General features: G+C 57.3%; 3 protein-coding genes across 9 annotated transcripts in view; 2 read left to right on the top strand and 1 right to left on the bottom strand.

Moving 5' to 3' along the window:
- The window catches only part of ACIN1 (apoptotic chromatin condensation inducer 1), a gene marked incomplete at its 5' end in the record, with an annotated part of 36758 nt that extends 35593 nt beyond the window's left edge, over positions 1-1165 (top strand). For all 7 annotated transcript variants that reach the window (XM_081104574.1, XM_081104573.1, XM_081104572.1 and 4 more), the window contains one exon: positions 252-1165. In XM_081104574.1, coding sequence (XP_080960700.1) covers positions 252-584 — 333 coding nt within the window. In that variant the 3' untranslated portion in view covers positions 585-1165. The remainder of the gene's footprint in view (positions 1-251) is intronic.
- A 2524-nt stretch (positions 1166-3689) lies between these two features.
- Positions 3690-11859, top strand: CDH24 (cadherin 24; the record flags this gene model as incomplete). The annotated part of the gene is made up of 12 exons (XM_081107570.1): positions 3690-3890; positions 4072-4366; positions 4544-4663; positions 4737-4904; positions 5051-5238; positions 5580-5833; positions 6727-6956; positions 9170-9291; positions 9371-9482; positions 9704-9952; positions 10479-11458; positions 11547-11859. The coding sequence occupies 11 exons, from the start codon at positions 3690-3692 to the stop codon at positions 10973-10975; spliced, it is 2436 nt and encodes an 811-aa protein (XP_080963696.1). The 3' UTR covers positions 10976-11458; positions 11547-11859.
- Positions 11860-16884: 5025 nt separating this feature from the next.
- On the bottom strand, positions 16885-17784 carry PSMB11 (proteasome subunit beta 11; the record flags this gene model as incomplete). The annotated part of the gene is made up of 1 exon (XM_081095784.1): positions 16885-17784. The coding sequence occupies one exon, from the start codon at positions 17782-17784 to the stop codon at positions 16885-16887; it is 900 nt and encodes a 299-aa protein (XP_080951910.1).
- Between the last annotated feature and the right edge of the window lie 2933 nt (positions 17785-20717).

Here is a 20717-nt window from a genome sequence, read left to right as displayed (position 1 = left end):
GTATGGATGGTGCCCACTACCTGCTGTGAATGTGAAAGATAAACACTTGGAGGAACTGGGACTCTGAGGCAAGGACAAATGTCATTGTTGCGTGCCCCACCCCCGCCCCCAACACACACATATTCTTCCTGCTTAACAGCAAGGCCAACAGTGACCCTGAGCTAGGAGTGCCTGGTCTAGGTGCAAATAGACAAAAGCAGGCCTGATGTGAGCTGGACTGAAATGCCTATTGCCTTTCCTGCCGGCTGCAGATTGTTCAGAAGGAGGCAGAGAGGGCTGAACGGGCCAAGGAACGGGAGAAGCGGCGGAAGGAGCAAGAAGAAGAAGAGCAAAAGGAGCGGGAGAAGGAAGCAGAGCGGGAGCGGAACCGACAGCTGGAGCGAGAGAAGCGGCGAGAGCACAGCCGAGAGCGGGACCGGGAGAGAGAGAGGGACCGGGAGCGTGACCGGGGGGAGCGTGACAGGGATAGGGAAAGGGAAAGGGACCGGGAACGAGGCAGGGAGAGGGACCGCAGAGATACCAAGCGCCACAGCAGGAGCCGGAGTCGGAGCACACCTGTGCGGGACCGGGGTGGGCGCCGCTAGCTGGGAAAACAGGGAGAGCTGCAGGCATCAGCCACCCTGCCCCGGGGTGGGGGCTCAAGGCCACAGAGGGATAGGTACAATCTCTTTCATGCCATTTGCCCAGTGCTGAAGTATGGCTGCCACCTGTCCCTACATACCAAATGGAGCAGTGGCCATCTTCCTCCCCTGTACCCCATAACCTATCTCGGGATTTCGCTCTCTCCCCTCTCTCATTTCCCATGAAGTCTGTGAGAGGGAAGAGCTAGGTTAGAGAGGGAGGTGGTGGTCCAGAGTTGGGGAACAGCCAGGAGCCCCAACCTTTTTCATTTTTCCTCCATCCTGTTCACCACCTCCTTTGGGTACTCACACCCCTTCTTGGGAACAGCTGGGGCCAGGACTGGGTCACCTATGAGCTGAATCAGCCTCTCCTGAGTCCCAGGGCCCCTGCAGTTCCCAGTCTTTCTGTCCTGCAGCCCTTGCCTTCTGCCCACCGGTTTCACTTTATATCCACCTTTTCCTTTTGTTCAATTTTTATTTTTATTTTTTTTATTATTAAATGATGTGGTCTATGGAAAAATAATAAAAATCTGACTTAGTTTTAACTAGTGTGTGAGTGGCTTTCCTTGGGTAGGGCCCTGGGTGATGGTGGATTTTGGCGGGAGCCAGCATAGCTTTGTGCAGACTGCTGCTTCCCAGAGCCGGACTGACCACCTCCTTCCCTGCCTTGGCTCTAATCACACAGATAAGGGGCTACCTCACTGGTGGGTAGCGGGTAAGGCCCCCTGGGTCCCGCTGGAGGCATTTTGGTCACCTGCTTTTCACCTTCAAGATGCCTCCCACAACTGCCGCCAGGGGGCGGCAGCCGCCCGCCCGGTAGGCGCCTGTTAATGAGCTTCCCAAAAAGGCTCCACTCCCCACCTCCGTTCCCGCCAGCCTAGCTTCCTGGGCCCAGCCCGGGGACTCCCTGGACCTTTATGCCATCCTGAAGCGCACCCCAGCAGGCTCGCTACTGTGTCCTGCACCGGCTGCCCAAATGCCGCCGCCTTGCGGCCAGGGTCCATACCAGCCCCCGAGGCCGGTCCGCGAGCGCGAGCGGGCCTCTCCGCAGTGGCCCCTAATTCCCCTCCTAGCCTCCAGCTCGCCCTGCGACCCCGCTGTGGGGGCATGCAGCCCCCTTGGCACTAACGGGTGCACCCTCCCGCCAGCTCTGGGGACCTGGCCTGGACGTCCCCCCAAGTGCCTCGCTGCGGGCCGGGCCCAGGAGGGGTGGTGCATCTGTATGCGCCCCGCGGCCTGGCGGCGCCGCCCCCGCCCCCGCCGCGCGGGCCGGGCTGGCCGGGGAGGGTCGGAGGCTGGGCTCTCCTCTCCCGCGCGGCGCGGAGCTGCCTCGCTCCTCCGCAGGCGGAGCCTCTTCCCCCGCCCCCTCCGTCTCGCTCCCTTGTTCTCGCCGGGGCCGCTCAGACCTGCAGCGGAGCCGCGGCGCCCGCTCGGATCGGCTCGGGCTGCGCCCCCGGGACCCGGCGACGGGGGCGGGCGGGGGTGCTCCCGCCGGACGGGGCCCGTCAGCGCTGCCAGGTAAGGGCCTGTCCGGGAGCCCGGGGTCGGGGGTCCGCGGAGGGGCAGCGGGGGGCCCGCAGTCTGCGGGTGTCTTCAGAGCAGTGCGCTCCCGGCTGAGAGCCTGCCGCCGGCTCCCTTCTCCCGCGCTCTGCCTCTCTCTTCTTCCCTCGCACCTCCCGCCTTCTTTTTCCCATTTTCCTCTCCCTCGATGTCTCCTCTCTCTGCCAGTTTGCCATCTCTGCCCCTTCCCTGTCTCCCCAGCCCTTCTCTCTCCCTCTTGACCTGTCTTTCCCCATCTCCACTTCCTCTTTGCCTTTTTCTTCCTCTACCTTAGTCTCTCCTTTCCTGTCTCTCTCCTCTCTTCCCGCTCTCCTTTCCTTCCCCTATTCCTGCCCGCTCCTCTCCCCTTCCCACTATCCTGTTTTCCACTCTATTCCTTCCTTCCCTCCGCGTCCCGCCTCCCTCTCTGGTCCCCGGCTTCCCTCCCGGCTTTCCTCTTCCCTCGGGAGGGGAAGGATTATCAGGTGTGTGTCTGCTCCCGGGGAGGATGGAGGCGGCCACAGCTACCTGCGGGTCCCCCCCACCCCTAGGACGGAGGGAGGAGATGGCCGTGGGAGGGGTCCTCACTCTAGCTCCCACCCGAAGCCCCTCCTAGCCACCCCCTCTCCCAGAAGGAAGTTCAGGCGGCCTGGTCTGACCCCTGCAGCTGAGGCTGACCTGCCTGCCCATCACACACGCCAAGCCCCTCTGCCCCTGCGCTTCCATTCCCCAGACCGGTACCTATGACTCTTGTCTGCCTTTCAGACACCAGGCAACCTCCTTTGCTCTCTCCTTCAGTCTCACTGCCATTCTGTCTGTCTCTGCTGGACAGTCCAGTCTTGATTTCACCCCCCCCCCATCACCCTGTGTCTCTTCCTCCTCCCCAGTCTACTGGCTCTGCCCCCAACTCTACCCCCTCTTCCTTCAGCTCTGGCTCCGCACTCTGCCTCATGAGCCCAGGTCCCTTTCAAGGACTTCAGCTGGCAGTGTGGGCCGGGGGCAGCTTCCTGCGGGGGGAGGGACTTGCAAGGGCTCTCCAGCCTGTTTCAGGCTGCACTCCTTGTGATTTCAACCTGACCCCACACAACTCCACGCATCCCAACCCCCGGGTGGTCAGCCTTTCCCGGGTGGCACCCATCTCCTCCAGCCCCTGCTGCATGTGCAACATGGGCTTTCATGCCCTCCCAGCACCCCCTCGCCTGTTTTCTTCCCCAGCTTCTCTATTCAGAATTGACTGGCTGGAGATTTATCAGCTCGGAGGGCTGGAGGTGAATACAGGCAGAGCCGGGTGGAGGGGAGGACCAGACTGTCTGCTCTCTGTCTTCGTCTGGGTTCTGGGCAGGGGGAGTCTGGTTCCATAGAGCATCTACCTCTGGTTTAGGGAGGGTTAAGTGTTTCCTTGACCCTGAACAGCTACCTGTCCTGCAGGTGTGGATCCATGGGATAGCCCCAGCATGTGCCCCTCTGCCCCAGTCAGCTCATGCCTCAGCACCTGGGGGCAGTGAACAGAGCCCTGGCTAGAGCCCAAACATGTGGGGCCTGGTGAGGCTCCTGCTGGCCTGGCTGGGTGGTTGGGGCTGCATGGGGCGCCTGGCAGCCCCAGCCCGGGCCTGGGAAGGGGCCCGGAGGGGCCCAGGACCAGCACTGCTGCGGACCCGAAGGAGCTGGGTGTGGAACCAGTTCTTTGTCATCGAGGAATATGCCGGTCCAGAGCCCGTCCTCATTGGCAAGGTAAGGATCAAGCCCTCCTATGGCTACCTTGACTCTCAAGCCCTGCCCTGTCACTTCATCATTTCTGCAATGACCTTGGTCCCTCAGGATTCCTAACACTCCACTCAGTCCTAGACTTAGACTCTTTAACCTGCTGTTCCTATGTGTGGAACCTGCTGCCATTTTCCCCTGACCCTCACAGCTGCACTCGGATGTGGATCGGGGTGAGGGCCGCACCAAGTACCTGCTGACCGGGGAGGGGGCAGGCACCGTGTTTGTGATTGACGAGGCCACAGGCAATATCCATGTCACCAAGAGCCTGGACCGGGAGGAGAAGGCACAGTACGTGCTACTGGCCCAAGCCGTGGACCGAGCCTCCAACCGTCCCCTGGAGCCCCCATCAGAGTTCATCATCAAGGTGCAGGACATCAACGACAATCCCCCCATCTTCCCCCTCGGGCCCTACCACGCCACAGTTCCCGAGATGTCCAACGTCGGTGAGTACCCCAAGTCTAAACACGCAGATCCCACCTCCTCTTTTCTCCGTCCCCTTGCTTTCTGCCCCAAAACCGAATCCTTCGATTCAGGCCTGCTCATGTCTGGGTTCCCCTCATCTACTATTCTCCCCCTCCTGGGCCTGCTCCTGCTGAGTGGGGTGCCGGGATCCCCCACAGGGACATCAGTCATCCAGGTGACTGCTCACGACGCCGATGACCCCAGCTATGGGAACAGCGCCAAGCTGGTGTACACTGTGCTGGATGGACTGCCTTTCTTCTCCGTGGACCCCCAGACTGGTGAGGACAGGGGTCAGGAGTGGTGGGGCAGCCATGGGAGAGGCACCCCTTGACCCAGTGTGTCTCTCCCTAGGAGTCGTGCGTACCGCCATCCCCAACATGGACCGAGAGACACAGGAGGAGTTCTTGGTGGTGATTCAGGCCAAGGACATGGGCGGCCACATGGGGGGGCTGTCGGGCAGTACTACGGTGACGGTCACCCTCAGCGATGTCAACGACAATCCCCCCAAGTTCCCTCAGAGTAAGGGGCCAGTGCTGCCACCTGAGCCATCCTTTGACCACCCACCCCATTCCTCCCCCAGCCAGGCTCCGGAAGAAGGAAGTGCTGGGGGAGGGAGGGAGGTGGGGGACCTCTCTGAGAATGTCTCCCCTCCATCCACCCCCAAGGCCTGTACCAGTTCTCGGTGGTGGAGACAGCTGGGCCAGGCACCCTGGTGGGCCGGCTTCGGGCCCAGGACCCAGACCTGGGGGACAACGCCCTCATGGCATACAGCATCCTAGATGGGGAGGGGTCCGAGGCCTTCAGCATCAGCACAGACGCCCAAGGTCGAGATGGGCTCCTCACTGTCCGAAAGGTTAGCCTCTTGTCCGCTAACACTTGCAGACTCACTCATACCCACCTCCTGCCCCCGGGACACACTTCTCGCTGGGGTAGAACAGACCCAGGAAGCTCTTAGAGCTCAGAAATCATGGCCATCCCCTCATCTTTCAGATGAGGGCCTGGGGCTCAAGACTTCATATATCAGAGTCTGTGATAGAGCTGGGGATAGACCTAGAGTTACTCACTAAGTCGTCTGCGCCCTCCCTTGACCACCAAGGCCACTGGGTGCTTCTGGGGAAAGGACTCCTCACCCTCCGGGAGCCTGGGCCTGCCTGGTTTCTACATGTCTCAGTCACTCCACCTCCCCTGCCGTAGTCCCTAGACTTTGAGACCCGTCACTCCTACTCCTTCCGTGTGGAGGCCACCAACACGCTCATTGACCCAGCCTACCTGCGGCGAGGGCCCTTCAAGGATGTGGCCTCAGTGCGCATAGCGGTGCAGGATGCCCCAGAGCCTCCCGCCTTCACCCAGGCAGCCTACCACCTGGTGGTGCCCGAGAACAAGGCTCCTGGGACCCTGGTGGGCCAGGTCTCAGCCACTGACCTGGACTCCCCCGCCAGCCTGATCAGGTGAGTGGAGGGTGTCAGGGCAGGGCCAGGCCTGGGGGAAGGTGCCCAGGGGCGGTCTAGTCCCTTGGAGGATGTCTCACTTGCCTCCTGGCAGAGGTCTCCCTCCCTGGGGGCCTGGGGCCAGGGGAGGGCCGGAGGACCTGGCTCCACACTCCTGACTCTCCACCCATCCCTCTGGGTGGGTGAGAGAGGTGCCTCCTAGTGGCAGTGCAAGCAGATGTGATGTCATCGGCCAAGTGTGCTTGATCCTGGTCGCTCTCACCGGGTCACACCCTCAGCCTGTCACACTGACATTTAATTCTCACAACTGCCCTATGAAGGAGCGTCTTCGTCACCAGCCTTGCGAGGCTAGGCCCTGTGAGGGTTAGTAACTTGCCCAAGGTCACCCGGTCAGTGAGTGGCAGAGCTGGGCGTCTAACCTGGGGTGAGAAGCCCGTCACCACCCACCCAGAGAAGAACCCCTCTTCCCACCGCCCAGCACTGAGGGAAGAGCTGGTCTCATGCCCATTGTGCAGTTGGGGAGACAGAGGTTAAACCATTTGCCCAAGGCCCCACAGTGGGTCTGGGGCAGAGTGGAGCTAGAACACAGATCCCGGGGTCCCCAGAACAGAGCCCAGAGTCTGAAAGACAGGCAGTGTCTCCCCACTTCTACCTCTTTCTGTCTCTCTCCCCGACCCCTAGGAAACCCAGTCCCCCTGAGTTTCATGACAGGTATTTAATGTTGATGACTTCCCAGGGACACTGTCTTTTACGGGGACCCTATGTGAGTTATGGTTGTGCGTGCATGGGGCAGGAGGCCCAGTAAGGGGAACAGAAGGAGGGGGGGGGGGCGGAGAGCAGCAAGCTGTGGCCCTGCCCCCAGATCAGCCCCAGTTCTACTCTGTCTTCACCAGATACTCCATCCTCCCCCACTCGGATGTGGAGCGCTGCTTCTCCATCGAGCCTGAGGACGGCACCATCCGCACAGCTGTGCCCCTGGACCGCGAGGCTCGAGCCTGGCACAACCTCACGGTGCTGGCCACAGAGCTTGGTGAGGAGTCCTGGGCCCCCGGAGGCCCTGGAGAAGGCAGCAGCCTCCTGGCAGAGGGACTGTCCCTGAGCGTGGGCGCAGGGGGGAGGAAGGGTACTGCCATCGGACCCTCCCCCGTGTACTGGGTCCCCAGTCTGGATCACCACCATCAGGCAGGCCTGCTCTCCTAGGCTGGTGGGTCTGCTAGAGCATTCTGACCTTAAATTCACTCCTATACCTGACTTTTCCCATCTCCAAAGTAAGTGTAACCTCAAATAGCTCCCAACCCCTAAGAATCCCAGCCTGCACCCTGGTAGACCCGCCCTGTGTACTCTCTGCTTCAGGCTGAAGCCAAGGGCCGGGGAAGGGCTGGGACCTGCCCTGGGGGCTGATTGGAGGGCCCTAGTGGTCACTCCCAGGGAAGCCTTGTGGGGAATCCTCAAGGTAGGGGAGAAGGCTGGCTCCTCTCCTGCCCCTGTCAGTCGCCAGTCACCAGCAGCATGGTTCAGCGGCCTCTCTCCAGGCAGCTCTGGCCCATGGAGGCAGGGAGCCCCCGCCCCCTGTCAGTCTCCCCTTATCACCCCTGCCCAGGCCCAGGGTGCACTACATTTGCTGTGTCCCATCCATGGGAGTTGTCACTGTGGTGTGTAGATGTTTGCATGTCAGTCAAGAGCTAATGTATGCGTGTCTGTGTGTTGTGCACTTACTTGTGAATATAATCCCATGTGTATGAAAAGTACATATGCTCACATACATATTTATGAGTACATGTCTATATATATGTATATGTAGTTGAGTGTGTAGAATTACATTTACATTATTTATGCATATGTCTAATTGAATGTGTATAATGATAGGTACACGTAGCTGGTTGTGTCTGTTGTTTTATATATGTGAGTGTTTATGGACAGATAATAACTTATTACTTATTATATATCAGGCACTGGTCTTAGTACCAAATGTAGATTTATTCATTTAATCATCACCACAAATTTGTGAGGGAGGTATGATTATTTCCCCATTTTACAATGAGAAAACTCAAGCAAAGGCAAGTTAAAGAGCTTTCCAAGGTCACACAGAGATGAAGTGATGGAACAGGCAGACCCAGTCAGGCTACAGAGTCTGAGCTATGTCCTTTCACCACACCGCTGTCATATGTGTTAAATCGTACTTGTATAGGTTATGTCCATGCAGCTGTGTGTCACGTGGCAGTGCATGCCTGCCTGTCCCTGAGTGTTCCTGAGTGTATATATAGTGTGTGTTATGGCTGCCTGTGTACACATAACCAGCCGTGTGTGTGCGTGTGTGTGTGTGTGTGTGTGTGTGTTTCCCCTCACTGTCTTTTCACCCTTCTGCCAAGTCCTGCTCCCCGCTGGAACCCCAGTATCAACTAGCAGATCCTGGGCCCTTAGTGCAGTGAAGGAATGGATCCAGCCCCATCCTGTCTCTGGTGTATCCCCAGCCTGTAGCCAGGCAGCCCACTCAGCCTCCTTTGCCAGGCTGCGACCTTCAGCTCTCTCCGTGTCGGGGGTGAGGGCGATATAAAGGGATCAGCCTAGGAGAGGTGAGCACTAGGGTGAGCAGGGATGCACATATTTCCATTCTCTCTTGGGGCCACTGGCAGGGAGGAGCAAGGCAGGGTAGTGGTGGGAGCTACCTGGCGAAGGGACGGGAGAAGCGGGGCCTGCATCTGCCTGTGGTGCCCAGGCTCTGTACCCTGTGCAGCATGCAGCGCCTCCCTCCCCAAGGTCAATTCTAAGTGATACTCATTGCTGCACCACAGCCTTCCTCTGATGGGGCGTGGTGTGTGTGTGTGTGTGTGTGTGTGTGTGTGTGTGTGTCCTCCCACCAATGCCGGGCATGAAAATGCATTATCTGGACCCTGGGGGTTGGGGGATACTGTACCCACTGTGTACACTGAACATCCACTTCATGTATGTTGCATTTATTTTCAATGCTGAGTGTCCTAATATATGGTATGCCTGTGCTTGTGTATTTCATGGCTGTTGTCTAAATGCAACCTGTATGCACCTTCTATCTACCCTTCATTTATGGTGTATGTGCCCTACATGTGGGTTATTGTTTGTGTAAATCATGGGTGCTACCTTCCTGTCAATGTATATTGTGTATTGCACATGTCTTGGGCACTACATGAATGTTGTATGCACTTGGTCTTGTTCCATTCATTGCAAAATGTTTGCTACTTGCAAATGGCATGCATATGTGTTGCATGTGCATGCTATGTGCTGCATGTGACATCCATGCCCATGCACCATGTATGCTGTGTCTGCGTGTGTGGGGTGTATGTGTTCATGTTCTGGCTTCAGACAGCTCCGCACAGGCCTCCCGTGTGCAAGTGGCCATCCAGACCTTGGATGAGAATGACAATGCTCCCCAGCTGGCTGAGCCCTACGACACCTTCGTGTGTGACTCTGCAGCCCCTGGCCAGGTGAGCTGCTGAGACAGAGGGGCTGGGACCGCAGACCTCTGGCTGCGCACTCCATACAGGCCTGTTTCCTTCCTCCCAGCTGATTCAGGTCATCCGGGCTTTGGACAGAGACGAAGCTGGCAACAGTAGCCGTGTCTCCCTTCAAGGTCCTCTGGGCCCTGATGCCAACTTCACTGTCCGGGACAACCGAGGTGGGTGGCCTGCCCACGCTTGCCTCCCTGCTCCTCTCTAGCTCCAGCCTACCTGACCCCTGCCCGCCTATCGGGTCTCTCCTCCTGACAGAAAGGAGATGTGGCTTTGCTCATGTTTGCTGACTGTAAACCTGCCCCATGGGAAGCTGTCTCCATGGGCCAGCCTGACCCTACTGGGAAGGTATCCCAGGAGATGTCGTAACACCTCCTCTCTCCCACAGATGGCTCTGCCAGCCTGCTGCTGCCCTCTCGCCCTGCTCCGCCCCGCCAGGCCCCCTACCTGGTTCCCATAGAACTGTGGGACTGGGGGACCCCAGCACTGAGCAGCACTGCTACCGTGACCGTCAGCATGTGCCGCTGCCGGCCTGACGGCTCCGTGGCATCCTGCCGGCCCGAGGCTCAGCTCCCACCCGCTGGGCTCAGCACCGGGGCCCTGCTCGCCATCGTCACCTGTGTGGGCACCCTGCTTGGTGAGTCGGGCCACAGTGGGACACAGATGTGGGGTCCGGGTCCTTGGGGATGTGGAGAGGCATCAGGACCCTGGACTTAGGGAAATCCACCCTCGGGCTTACAGGAACCCTCGTGCCTGTGTTGTCACACTGCCTGATGCATCCAAGAGAAAAGCTCTGGCCTTACATGCCTGACCTGCTGGTCTGCAGTGGCAGTAACAAGCCATAAAACTGTTTATTGAGCCCCAACTCTGGGCCACAGGTGGCCCTGGGCACATCACTTAATGGTATTGCATTTCATCCTTTTGACAACCCTGCGAGGTAAATGCTTTCCCTGTTTTCCATACGAGCAATCGATCTAAGGGCCAGAGAGGTTTGGACACGTTAGGCAACTCCCCATGCTCACACAACAGGTAAGGGCTGAAGTCTGGGCCCACACGAAGTTCACTAGACGTCAAACCTAGGGCTTGCCACCCCCAGGCCACACTGCCTCCTCCGGCACCCACCCTCTGCCGCCCGCTGGCTCAGCGCCCGTCCTCTCCCCCAGCCCTGGTGGTGCTCTTCGCGGCCCTGCGGCGCCAAAAGCAGGAAGCACTGATGGTGCTGGAGGAGGAGGACGTCAGGGAAAACATCATCACCTACGACGACGAGGGCGGCGGGGAGGAGGACACGGAGGCCTTTGACATCAGCGCCCTGCAGAACCCCGACGGGGCCCTGCCGGCCCCCGGGCCTCCCGCGCGCCGGGACGTGCTCCCCCGGGCTCGGGCGCCGCGCCAGCCCCGGGCCCCGGGCCCCGGCCCCGCCGACGTGGCGCAGCTCCTGGCGCTGCGGCTCCGCGAGGCCGACGAGGACCCCAGCGTGCCGCCCTACGACTCGGTGCAGGTGTACGGCTACGAGGGCCGCGGATCGTCCTGTGGCTCCCTCAGCTCCCTTGGCTCCGAGGCGGGCGGCGCGCCTGGCCCCGCGGAGCCGCTGGATGACTGGGGGCCGCTCTTCCGCACCCTGGCCGAGCTGTACGGGGCCAAGGAGCCCCCGGCGCCCTGAGTCGGGCTGCCCTGCCGGCCATGGTGGGGGAGCCCGCACGGGCCCTCTGAGTGAACCCCGGTGTCCAAGCAGGCGGCAGCAGCCCAGGGGCCCCAAGCCTTTCCCCGTCCCTGTGTCCCTGGTCCCCCAGGTGCCCCGCTCCTCCCTCCCTCCCGCCCCCTGAGTCTTCTGTGTCTCTCTCCAGGGACCTCTGTCCCTGGAACTCTGTCTGGGCCTGGGTTGTGTGGCTCCAACTGAATCTCTGTTCTGTCACTGTGATTCCACCTTCTCCGTGGCCGTTTCTGTCTCTGGATTCTAAACCTCATGCTCTCTGTCTCCCTTGCCCCCACACACATGCTTGTGTCTGTCTCCTGCCCACATCTGCCCCATTTCTCTCTGGGTCCCTGTGACTGGATTTCTGTTTTTTGCCGTTGTCCAACTCAAACGCAAGAGAAACTTCCAGCCACTGCTGCCCATCTTCCTGCAGGGGATGTTCGGCCCCAGGTCAGCACCCCGAGATTGTGTGGGGGGCCGGTGGCCCGAAGCCCTCCCCCACTCACTACCGCTTAACGAGGCTCTCCTGTCTTTACAGACCTTCCCGCATGGTTCCATCCACACTCATGGCCCATCCTGGCGCTCCTGGCCTCCGGCAGAGAAAGGGAGCCAGCCCACCCCCAGGGGAAAGATCCAGCACCGCCCCACACATACACACACACACTTGGCTGCCTCCCTGGAGCTCTGCCAGGCTGTTGGCATCCCAGCTCTGGGCATTGTCTTGTGTGCTTCCCAGGCCCCAGCGGGAGGGGAGGGGAAGGAAAGTGGGAGGCAGCTGGGGAAGGGGAAAGAGGGAGGATGGGGAGGAGCCTCCATCTCTAATTTCATAATAAACAAACACTTTATTTTGTAAAGCTGGAGCCCTGTTCCGTTTCTGCACTCAGGCTTCTGGACGGAGCTTCATTGTGCCAAAGGGCGGGAGGAGAGGCCTAAGCTTATTCCCCCTGGCTCATTCTTTCTCCTTTGGGGGGCAGTCCACTTCAAGTCCCTCTAGATCAGTGGTCACCAACCTTTCGGACCTCACGGACCACCAGTGGTCCGCGGACCACCGGTTGGCAACCGCTGCTCTAGACAGAGGAGGGTTTGCGTTGCTTCCATTCAGGAAGTAAGGAACTAATGACTTGTGCCCCACTCCTACCACCAACTCTTTGGGTTCCCTGTTGTCCTCAAACTGTCCTAGGAAATTAAGATGTGGGGACTGGCCAGAGGGAAGGATGGGAAGAAGTAGAGGGTGAGGGCTACAGAGAAGAGAGGAGGAGAGAGGAAAGAAGAGCCCTAGCTGGTTTGGCTCGGGATAGATTGTTGGCCTGTGGATCAAAGGGTCCAGAGTTCTATTCCAGCCAAGGGCACATCCCTTGTTTGCAGGCTCCTCCCCAGGCCCTGGTTGGGGCTCCTGTAGGAGGCAGCCAGTCAATGTGTTTTTCTCACATCAATATTTCTCTCTGTCTTTCCCTCTCTCTCCCACTCTCTCTTAAAAAAAAAAAATTTTTTTTCAATAGAAAAATATCCTTGGGTGAGGATTAAAAAGGCTAAGAAGAAAAGAGGGATTTCAGACTATGAAAAAATGTTTGTGTTGGGGGGACAAGCCATTCTCTCTTGGGGCCTGTGGTGCCCATTGGGCAAAGGGTGGGCCAGTGTGAGATGGCACAGTCACACTGAATCCGGGCCTGCTGCCCCAACCTTTAACTCTCCCCAGTCCACTGTCTTATTCTCTTTTCTATATATACTAGAGGCCCGATGCACAAAATTCATGCAAGAGTAGGCCTTTCTTCCCCTGGCTGCCTCGAGTCCCACGGCTCCACCCCCCACCTACTGGTTATTCCGGAAGGTCATTCCGGACTGTCGTTCCAGTCTGATTAGCATATTAGCTCTTTATTATATAGGACTCGAGGCTCGATGCACAAAATTTGTGCAAGAGTAGGCCTTCCTTCCCCCAGCTACTGGCACCGGCTTCCCTCTGGCACCAGGTACCTGGGCTTCCCTTGCAGCCCCGACTTCTTCCAAAAGGTCATCTGGAAGGACGTCTGGTCTAATTAGCATATTATGCTTTTATTTTTATAGATTTGTTTTAATTTATTTCAGAGAGGCAGGGAGAGGGGGAAAGAGATAGAAACACCAATGATGAGAGAGAATCATCGATTGGCTGCCTCCTGCATGCCCCCCACTGGGGATCAAGCCTGCAACCTGGGCATGTGCCCTGACCAGGAATCAAACCGTGACCTCCTTGTTCATAGACCAACACTCAGCCACTGAGCCAGCTGGCTGAGCCATTGTCTTATTCTTCATGGAGCACCAAGGAGGAGGGTGAGGACCAGAGAGGCAGAAGCAAAGCCAGCTGGGGTGGGAGCTGAGTGGGAGCAGCCAGCATCGCTCAATGTCCACTCTCTGAGCAGAGAAGGGATCAGCGTGAGTACTCAGGCCTCCCTCCTAACTCCAGGGGGCGGAGGGGACGGGATCTTGTAGACTCGAGTAGGTGGGTCAGGACAGGTCCTTATGTCCCTCCCCTTCAAGTGTGAGCTGCTGGCAATCAGGAAAGCTACTCCAAGGGTTACTGCCTTCTTGCACACCTCCCACACCTGGTTGGTTAGGGCAACCAGGTGGTGGGACAGTAAGGACCCTTGCCCCAGGGCTGGAGTTGTCATTTCCTCTGCTGAAGGCTGGAACTGGACCCCTGACTGCCAAAGGCCTGTGCAAGAGCAGGCCGTCTGCCCCCTAAAGGCCTCAGGTGACGGTGAGGAAGCAGCACACCAAGCAGGGTGTCAGAGGAACAAGGTCTTCCAGCTCAGGGCAGGGCAGCAAGATCCCTACCCCTTTGGTCTCTCTCTGATAGCTGCATCAAGCTTCAGGAATGAGTGGAGAAAAGGAGAACTGACCGTGGGCCACTCCTGGGTAGTAAGGGGTATGTTGAAGTGAATGTATACCCTCCTCTGGTCCGGACCTCCCCAACTCATTAAACTTAGGGGGGACAGGGCATGGGAAACAGGCTGGTCAGCAAGACCCTTGGGCTTATCTCTGGTCTCAAATGCTTTATCTTCCGGAAGGACAGAACCTGTCAAAGGAGTGAAGAAGGGCAGGACCATGAAAGGAAAAGAAAAGGGGAGAGGCAATGGGTGAAGGAGACGCAGGAAGGAGGACGCCCCTCCTGTGCTGCCCTCTTTGTCTGGGTTCCATCCTCCCTCCCAGCCTATGGGAAGTGGAGGGGCACAGAACATCCCAGGAGACTGAGCTACATGCAGTTCCCAGAGAGCCTTTTGCTGGGCTCAGGTGGCAATCCAGGCTCCAGACCACCACTCCCTCCCTCTACTTCTCACTCCCAGGCCTCAGGACAGGGGTGGGAGGGTGCAGAAGGGGTGGGATGAGGCCTGACCCCACCTCCTCTTTACTCTGGAACAGTGGGTTGCCAACCCATGGTCCACGGACCACTGGGGGTCCATGAGGTCCAAAAGGTTGGTGACCACTGCATTTTCCCAAAAGAAGTGACAAGGCCTGGCTTTCTCCCCAATAAGGTCTTGCTCTCCTTATCCAAGTGTTGCTCCTTCTTTTCCAGTCTGTCTCCTGTCTCTGCACTCAGGAACCACACATGCATCACCCGTCACACTCATGTGCACACACCTATCCTGGATCACTCACACCAGGACACGAGACCCACACACATCTCTGCACATGGAGAGGCACTCTCTAATGCCTGATTCCATTAAACACTTGAGTCCTAGGCAAAGCTGCCCTTCCTCCTGTGCTCCCCCAGGACTAGGCTAGCCAGGGTCCCTGACCTCCAGTTATTCTTTCCAGAGCCCCGCCTTCCCTCCCCTGAGGCTGAGGAGCAGGCGAGGGGTGAAGAAGGGCTGCTGAGCAGGCCACTGGCCAGATTCTGGACCCTGGCTCCAAGCCTAGTCCTCCTACTGGACACCTTTTTCTTTTTAATCCTTACTCCAATATATTTTTTCCATTGATTTTCAGAGAGAGTGGAAGGCAGGGAGGAGGAGAAGAGAGAGAGACACATTGATTGGCTGCCTCCTGCTTGCCCGCACCAGGGCCAGGGATCAAGGTACAGGCCCTTGACTGGGAATCGAATCCATGACCCTTTGGTCCATAGGCTGCCACTCTAACTACTGAGAAAAACCAGCTAGGGCCTGGACACCTTTCTCTTTTCTTTTAAATATATTTTTATTGATTTCAGAGAGGAAGGGAGAGGGAGAGAGATAGAAACATCACTGATGAGAGAGAATAATTTATTGGCTGCTTCCTATCCACCCCCCTCCACTGGAGATCCAGCCTGCAACCTGGGCATGTGCCCTGACTGGGAATTGAACCATGACCTCCTGGTTCATAGATCGATGCTCAACCACTGAGCCACACCAGCCAGGCCTGGGCACCTTTCTACAGTCGCTTTTCCCTATCACAATTTCAACCCCTTTGTCCCCACTGCTTTCCTTCTTAGGGCTCCCTGACCTTTCCTCCCTCATCTCCAGTCATCTACACCCCCCCCCCCCCCCAAGGCCTGAGCCTGGAGGTCTCCTCTGTCTGGCCAGCTCCTGCCTGGATGACCCCTTAGCCTGAGGTGCAGGGTTGGAACTCAAGGAAGGCCTAGGGGCTGGGAGGCGTGTCAGGGGGCGAAGTGGCTGTTATCTGTGGAATGGAAGCTGCAGGAGTGGGATAGAGAAAGAGGGTTCAGCAGCCTTCCTTCAGGTCCTGTCTCCTGGCTGACGGTGCTTTCTCTGGGAATGGGAGGGGCTGGAGGGTGTCCCTCCTGGAGCTGTCAGCCTGCAGCTCCAAGTCAGGGCTTACAGGGAGCTGGAGGGGGCCAGGAGGGCAGGAGAAGCCGAGCTAACCTGATAGTTCCCACGGCACAGCCATGTCCCTCTCTCCTGCGTGCCCCAGAGGCCGCTACAGGAAGGAGAGGCTGGAAAGAAGGCAGAGGGAAGAAGGAGGAGGAGAATCTGGCAGCAGCAACAACAGACCCGAAAGAGCAGCGCACAGGTGAGCTTGGTGCCGGTTCCAGGCCCTGGCAGGTCGGGCACAGGAGGCTCAGGGGGAGCAGCCTGCCTGGGCCACCCCTCCCCCAGGCCCTCAGGGTCCTCTGGGTTCAGTGATCCCTGGCCACGGGCATGGGCTTGGCCCGCTCCTCTCCCCACCTCCCGCCCCAGACGCCTGCAGGGCTCTGCCCTGGTGGCAGGGAGGAAAGCGAGGCAGAGGACCTGGGAGGAGAGGCTGTGCTAAAGCAGCATTGCGCTGGAGCCCAAGGTCTGCCGCTTACTGCGTGACCTCGGGCAAGGTTTCCTCTTCTGTAAACTGAGGATAATTTTTACCTCAGAGAGTTACGCCGGAACTGTGCTCACTCAGTTAGAATGAAATGGGGCCGGGGGAGGGACGGCAGAGGGGAGCAGATGAGAAGCCCGTCGCCACCCACCAGGGCCCCCTGCAATGCTCTGCGTCTCCAGCCTGGACCCTTTGGGCTACTCCCCACCTCACCCCCCTCCTGGCTTCCCCACCTTAGCAAGCTGGGGAAATGACAGACGCTGAAGCTGAGATAAGGACTAAAATGGGAGGAGGAGGAAGACGGGGGTAGGGTGGAGAAAGCAGAGGGAGGGGGCCAGGAAATGAGGGTCTAGCACCTCGCACAGCGTCTGGCGCACAGCAGGCGCGCAGTGAGGATTTCTGAGAGAAGGACTGGGCGCTGGAAGGAGGCTGGACCAATCTATCGGGCGCCGATAGGGACACGCTGGACAGAACCATCACAGGTCTGGGTTGCAGAAAGAGAGGGAGACGGAACAAATGAAACGGGCCACCCCTAAGGGCTGGAGGCGGAGGCTGTGAGGCCGCTCACACCCACCCTTCACCCGCTCCCCGCACTGGGTCCCCCCAAGTCCTGCCACTTCTTACGGAGTCCCAGCCTCTGCAGGGAGCCCCGAGTGTCCCGGTAGGCGTCCCACAGAAGGTTCCCCACCGTCGCCAGCTCCGTGGGGGGTGGCAGGTCCGGGATGGGCCTGGCTGGCCTCCTTCTCCTCTCGCTTCTCCGGCCCCGGGAGCTTCTGCAGCTCCGAGTACAACACGCAGGCATCGTTGCGTGACACGTACTCCCACCCACTCTCTCGCACATGGAAAAGGTCCACAGAGCCCCCAGAGTAGGCGTCGCGGTGGGTGGCGTGGGCCACGGCGCGGCGAGCCAGGGCGTAGGCCTCCTGAGTGGTCATGTCGTAGCGGTAGCCGCGGTCCAGCACGCCGTAGGCATAGGGAGACCCCGAGCCCACCGAGAAGATGTCCCCCTGCAGGCGGGTGCCATCGCTGTAGACATAGAAGAGGGCAGGGCCGGAGCGGTCCCAGCCACAGAGAGCAGTGGCCACACACAGATCCAGCCCCCGGTAGCGGGACATCATGGTGGACAAGAGCTTGGCGGCGCTGGCCACGCTGGGCAGCCGGCCCTCCCTCAGCGCCCGCAGCCGCAGCTCCCGCTGCAGCACCCGGTACCACGTGGCGCAGTCAGCGGAGGTGCCGGACGTGGTGCCCAGGAGGTGCTGGTGGACGGGGATGACCTTGCGGGAGGCTGGACACGCCACGTAGTTGCTGCAGGAGGAACGGGTGTCGGCCGCAGCGATGACTCCGTGACGGAAGCGGAAGGCCAGCGTGGTGGTGCCGTGGGCCAGCCGGGGGCCCTGGGTCTGCAAGAAGGTCTGAGGGTCACAGCCGCGGGGCACGGCCCAGCCACCGGCCGGAGACAGGTGAGGAGACAGTCCCTGCGTGTCGGGGGCCTGCCACTTGCACACATCCTGCAGAGCCATGCCTGGAGCGGAGTGAAGGTTGGAAGGAGCAGCACAGGGCTTTGTGTGAGTGTCAGGTGGGGGAAAGGGACGCTAAAGAAAAGCTGTGCCGCAGCCAGAACGGGCAAGGAAGGCGTGTGACTTGTGGCTTCACTTCTCCTTAGTCCCAGATTAGGCTGGGGGACTGGCTGCTGGAGCAGCCCCCTCCTCAGTGGAGGAGCGCTGAGGGGAGACAGGACGAGGCCAGCGGAGTTTCCAGTGCTGGGACGCTGCCCCTAACACACTTGAGCTTCGCCCAAGGAGTCTCCTGTCCATCATCCTCAGGCACCTGGAGAAGGTGCGGCCAGGTAACTGCCCAGGGAAGGAGGTGCGAGCCAGAGGGGCAGAGCCGGCTTCCTCTTGTTTTTCCTGTCCCTGCCCTGAATGACCTCCCAGCCCAAGAGGATGAGTGAAGACAAGTCAGTCCTCTGAAGTAGTCAGAATAGGGTGCTGTGGTCCCACCGAGATGGGGGTTCTGAATACGGGGTTTTCGCCTCAGAGGTATGGGGCCAGAGAACCATGATGCTCCCTCAGCTCACATTTTCACCTCACGGTCAAGGTGGGGAAAGAGCAATGGGCGGAGACAAGGACAAAAGAGAAAAGAGCAGAAGAGCCTGGGGGTGGGGGAGACTCAAATACCTTTTAGAAAAGTAAGGTACTGAGGGGCCAGGGGTCAGGGAGCTCTCTTTCTCCGCTGCTTTGGGGGTGCATCCAGAGACGGCACCCCTGGCAGTTCTCCAGCAGCATAGCTTCTCTGACTTGTGTTATAATTCTGAGTATGTAGCTGAAAAAAGTCCAATGGTTCCCCTTCTGCCCAATAGTTCTCAATGGCAAGAGAGTGGCTTGTGGTTCTAAGGCGGAGAAACAACTGACTTTGACCCCCTTATGCTGAGTCTAAGTCTTAGGCCAACCAGGGGTGGTTGAGCGATGAAGTTGGTGGACCCTGACAACTGGCCCTACGGAAAGACCAAGTAGACTAGAGCCGAGTGACAAGCTGCAACTACTTCTAGCACCACATGGAGTATATTTTACTAAACATTGCAGCTTACACAGGTGGCGTGGGAATGGCTTTATTTAAAGAAACAGACCCATAAACAAAGAAAAGGACCTGGACCCTCCAGACTTCATGATGGTGGGGCTGTGGCATCACCGTTACCTGGGGTCTCAGTACAAAGGCAAGTGTTAACGTGTCATGGGAAGACTGGAGAATCCAGGAGGTCAGGCTACGGTCCAACCAGTCCTTCTCCCTTCCTTTGTGTAGGACCACATGGAAATCTTACTAAAGAGATAAGAATGTCTACTCTTTCTAAAGACTAAGCCTTAAGACTCTTTGTATATGGATGGATGGTCACCTCCCTAGGTCAGGCCAATATCAAGTCCGATCTGGATAGTTGAATAGCCTTGTAATTAGCCACCCTCTAATCTCCCCATCTAATCTTATCCTCCACACTGATGTATTTTCCTAAGTTATCACTCAAATCCTGTGTCTTTTCTACTAAGAAACCTTGAAGGGCTACAAGATCAAATCCAAACACTTCTCCACCCTAGGCTGGCATTTAAGGCCTACTGTAGTTCAATCCTAATCCAGCCACCACAACTTCTTTTCACACTATCTCCCATCTTCTCTTCATCTATTTGAATCCTAACCTTAAAAGTCTGGCTTCAGTACCACCTATTCTGAAAATTCTTCCCAGATATGGATTGAGAGAGGAGAGCCTGTGGGTTTGAGGAGCAATGGGACCGCATTGGCACTTAGGGAAATAAATCCAGACCTCCTTGGCAAAGCCTTCCTGGACCACCAACCTCACCCCAGTCTATACTGACCTCCTCCTCCCACCTATGAACTTACAGCCTTTATCATTTTCCTCCCCCCACCACCTTATTGAGATAAAACTGACATATAACATTGTGTAATTTTAAGGTGTACAATATGATGATTTCATATATATGTATATATATATATAAATGTTTTATATATATATATATATATATATATATACACACACATTAGTGTCCCAGTGTACAGATTTATGCACATTGAAAAGAAATTAATTAGAAGAAATATTTTAATCTTGCTATTCGCCCTTTTCTATAATGTGTCAACCAAATTTACAATCGACAATGACAGATCAAAACAGACGCATGCGATTGGCACCAGCAAGAGCTTTATATGTATCGCACATGTGTGAGTCAACTTAGCCTTTTATGTATATAGATAAATTTGCTTAATTAGACCTGCTTTCTGATTTAGCTAAACTTTTTCCAGCCCGGTGAAGCACCCCAACTTCTCTTTCAGGTAATTGTTAACAACACAGCAGTAAATATCTACACGAAGCACATTATTTTTTTTTTTAGTATATTTTTATTGATTTCAGAGAGGGAGAGAGAGAAATAGAAACATCAGTGATGAGAGAGAATCACTGATCAGCTGCCTCCTACACGCCCCCCACTGGGGATCAAGCCCACAACCCAGGCATGTGCCCTTGACCGGAACTGAACCCAGGACCCTTCAGTCCGAAGGCTGACGTCCATCCACTGAGCCAAACCAGCCAGGGCACAAAGCACATTATTATTGTAGATCACGCAGGGAGAACAAAGGGTGAAATATTTAACTGCAGCAGTGTTTGACTATATTCTGTGCAGTGAGAAAACCTGAAGTCATTTTCAAGGTCCACCATTTCTTACTTTTTTTCAGTCGGGTCAAGTTTCTAAACTTTCTAAATCTCTGTTTCCAGCTAATGAAAAGAAAATGGGATTCTACCGAGTCTCCTATCTACCTACTCCAGAACTTCTGTGAGGATCAAATGAGATGAGGCATGGGAAAACACTGCACAAACATTTGGTTAAACTGTAAAGTGTTTGCACCTGGCTATAAAGCAAGTCAGGTTCCTGTGCTGAAGAAACTCCAAGGAAGC

The sequence above is a fragment of the Myotis nattereri genome (genome assembly GCF_964212035.1).
Source record: "Myotis nattereri genome assembly, chromosome: 1".
In the NCBI taxonomy this organism is placed as follows: domain Eukaryota; kingdom Metazoa; phylum Chordata; class Mammalia; order Chiroptera; family Vespertilionidae; genus Myotis; species Myotis nattereri.
The sequence above is the reverse complement of the archived record's forward strand: the minus strand, read 5'-3'. Positions and strand labels throughout refer to the sequence as shown.